At 42.4% G+C, this 3,063-nt stretch overlaps 1 protein-coding gene across 1 annotated transcript; it reads left to right on the forward strand.

Moving 5' to 3' along the window:
• The first annotated feature begins 598 nt into the window (after window positions 1-598).
• LOC116194780 (O-acyltransferase WSD1-like) lies at window positions 599-2,421 on the forward strand. The gene has a single exon (XM_031523665.1). The coding sequence runs from the start codon at window positions 629-631 to the stop codon at window positions 2,150-2,152; it is 1,524 nt and encodes a 507-aa protein (XP_031379525.1). The 5' UTR covers window positions 599-628; the 3' UTR covers window positions 2,153-2,421.
• Window positions 2,422-3,063: the final 642 nt, after the last annotated feature.

A 3,063-nucleotide genomic window follows, 5' to 3' on the forward strand; every position in this document is an offset into this window, starting at 1 on the left:
TGGATAAAAAATAAAGTGGGGTGAACGAGAAAATATTTTAACTCTAAAAACAAACGAACCCTTAATTTCTTTGATAAAAAAAATTCTTTGTATCATGTCATTAATTTTTTTATATATATACCATGATATTCATAAATCATTTGATTCATGGCTCATCATGTCAGTTATGGACGGAGCTATGAATAATTTAATTGAGATTTGTGAAGTAATGGTACGGTCATATCAGTTAACTTTATAGTTTCCTCGTGAACGCCATGCCATGTAGTTAAGTTCCACTTGGTCTTTCACGGGTACAATGAAAATGAATTGTTTCGGGGTACTGTAACCAATGGACAGGACAAGAACGAGCCATGTGAAATTTAGGAGTGAATTTATATTTTACGTAAATATCCAAAATGGTCCCCGAATTAGAAAATTGGCTTCTTTTAAGCCACGAGAAATTTTCTCCATTGCAATGATCAAACACCATATTTCGGTTCCATAGTACAAAATGTTTAACGAGTTAACGGTGTGGACGAAACGGTGATTGGAGGACAAAGAGTTACAGGGCCCACGGAAATCTTGAAGTAAAATGTGCCAGTTTCAAGAGCCCATATTCGAACAGTACAAACCATTATATAAGAGACTTATGATTATGAACGATGGTCGAAGAAATAAACCTTCTATAGAGTTTTCACAGACGAAGGAACTGATGACGGGCTCCTCGGAAGTTCGCTCCGACGATGAGCCGCTGACGCCAATTGGTCGGCTGCTCTTCCAGGAGGAGTTCGCCCACGTGGTCCACTGTGCCCTGGGAATGAAACACCCTATTGACGTAGAAGCCGTGAAGGCCTCGATAAAGGACTCCATCATGGTGAAGCACCCGAGGTTTTGCAGCCTATTGGTTCGTGACCGCCATGGAGTCGAGCGCTGGAGGAGGACTGAGATTGATATCAATCGTCACTTTGTCATAGTCAATGAACGGGTTGCCGGTTCGGAAGATGATGAGGCCGCAGTCAACGAGTACCTTGCGGATTTTGCGACTTCCTCGGGGCTGATCCTCGATAAGCCCTTGTGGGAAATCCATGTCCTCAGGGCCCACAATTCTATGATCTTGAGGATTCATCATTCACTGGGAGATGGGACCTCGCTTCTGTCGATGCTCTTGGCATTGTGCCGGAAGGCAGACAATCCAGGCCACCTCCCCACGATCCCCTCGGCAAAACGGAGACGATGTGATGGTTCCTTTTGGTGCAGGGCTCTGAGGTTCCTGCAGATGGTGTGGTTCACTATTATATTCGCGTTTGGGCTTATACTGAGGAGCACATTTTGGAGGGATCCGAAGAACCCGATCAGTGGCGGAGACGGGGTCGAGCTATGGCCAAAGAAGTTGGCCACCGCGAGATTTTTGCTTGAGGACATGAAGCTAGCAAAGAGAGCTGTGCCCAATGCAACCATCAATGATGTGCTTCTCAGCATTTTATCGAGGGGACTATTTCGGTACTTGGATGAGAAATGGCCTAACTCAATGCGCACCGGGGATCAAATGACTGGAGTAGTCATTGCTAATTTACGAGATCGGCCTGGACTCATAGAATACGCCAGTATGATGACCAAGAACCAGGGATTGAGGTGGGGAAACCGTTTTGGGTTATACCTGGCTCCTCTCTATTACCGCAAATACAAGGATCCTTTGGATCATTTAAGAAAGGCTAAGAAGATGTTCGATCGGAGGAAGAACTCCCTGGCGGCGCAATTCTCATACTGGATTATGGATATTCTGATGGCAGGTTTCGGTGCAATGGTCTCGTGCTTCTTCACTAAGCGGATACTTTGCAACACCACGTTTATGATCTCCAATATGGTCGGGCCTCGAGAGGAAATTGCTTATTTGGGGAACCCCATAACTTATATTAGGGTCACTTCGTCTAGCTTGCCCAACGCCCTCACTATGCACATGGTTAGCTACGCAGACCGCGCGGACCTCCAAATTCTGGTTGCCAAGGACATAATTCCCGACCCTGAGTTCCTTGCCAAATGCTTCGAAGATGCTTTGCTGGAGATGAATGCAGTGGCTGCAGCAGCTGGGAGCGTACGTGAAAGGCCAAAATATCCAAAAACTGAAAAACCCGACCCTACCTGTCTCGAAAAACCGGGTGAATTAGACCCCTAAATGGTTTTTGGGGTCATTTTCGAAGCCTTAATTACCGACCTGCGGAAGGCCGGGCCCAACTTGAAACCCCCGATGGAACCCATGTCCCTGCCTGATATGTCATATTCTTAGTTTTATAAGGTTTGATTTTATGCTGTTTCCTTTTGATGTTTTTAAGCATGAACATGTCGTTTCATTTTCATGTTGACGGACTTTTTATGCTCTGAGACTGGACATCGACATGGTTTAACTTGTAAGTCTCGTTTATTATAATGAATTTCCTTTTGTTATTCTTGCATCTTACGGAATTTTTGATGAATTGTATATTAAGAAATTTTTCGTATTGAATTATGGTCCTAAAAACCATCCCAAAAAAGACCAACACCATCAGTGGTTGATTATCATTCACCTCAAATGGTTTTTGGGTAACTTTTAAGGCTTAAAAATCAGTGGTTGGTGTTGGAGCCCTCCTCACTTAATAATGACTATAAGGTAAAAAATTTTGAATTAACCTCAAAGAGGTTCTCTATTTGGCAAATGATCTCTATTGAATTATCCCGTATCTTAATCAAGGAGACATGTAACGATTGGTCTTTGATGATTATTATGAGATCGGAAACGAAGCTTATCAAATGAATTTTTGAAGAAATTTCCAGAAATATATCTCCACGGGGTGGCTCTATTAAGGCACATGGACAAAATTGTTGCGTGCATGCGAGCTCCTTCCTTTTTTAACATTAGAAACTCAGAATCTGACACTATCGAAAAAAAAGTTCAGAATTTGAGGTCCAAAATAGTTCATCTATATCTTTTATTTTTAGTCTACTTTTTTTTCTTCATAAAACTAGTTGAAAACCGCCGCGTTGCGCATACGATTATTAACGAATTTGAAGATAGAAATTTTAAAATATCAAAATTTGTTCGGTTTATTA

This window comes from Punica granatum, chromosome 2 (assembly GCF_007655135.1).
Source record: "Punica granatum isolate Tunisia-2019 chromosome 2, ASM765513v2, whole genome shotgun sequence".
NCBI classification, from domain to species: domain Eukaryota; kingdom Viridiplantae; phylum Streptophyta; class Magnoliopsida; order Myrtales; family Lythraceae; genus Punica; species Punica granatum.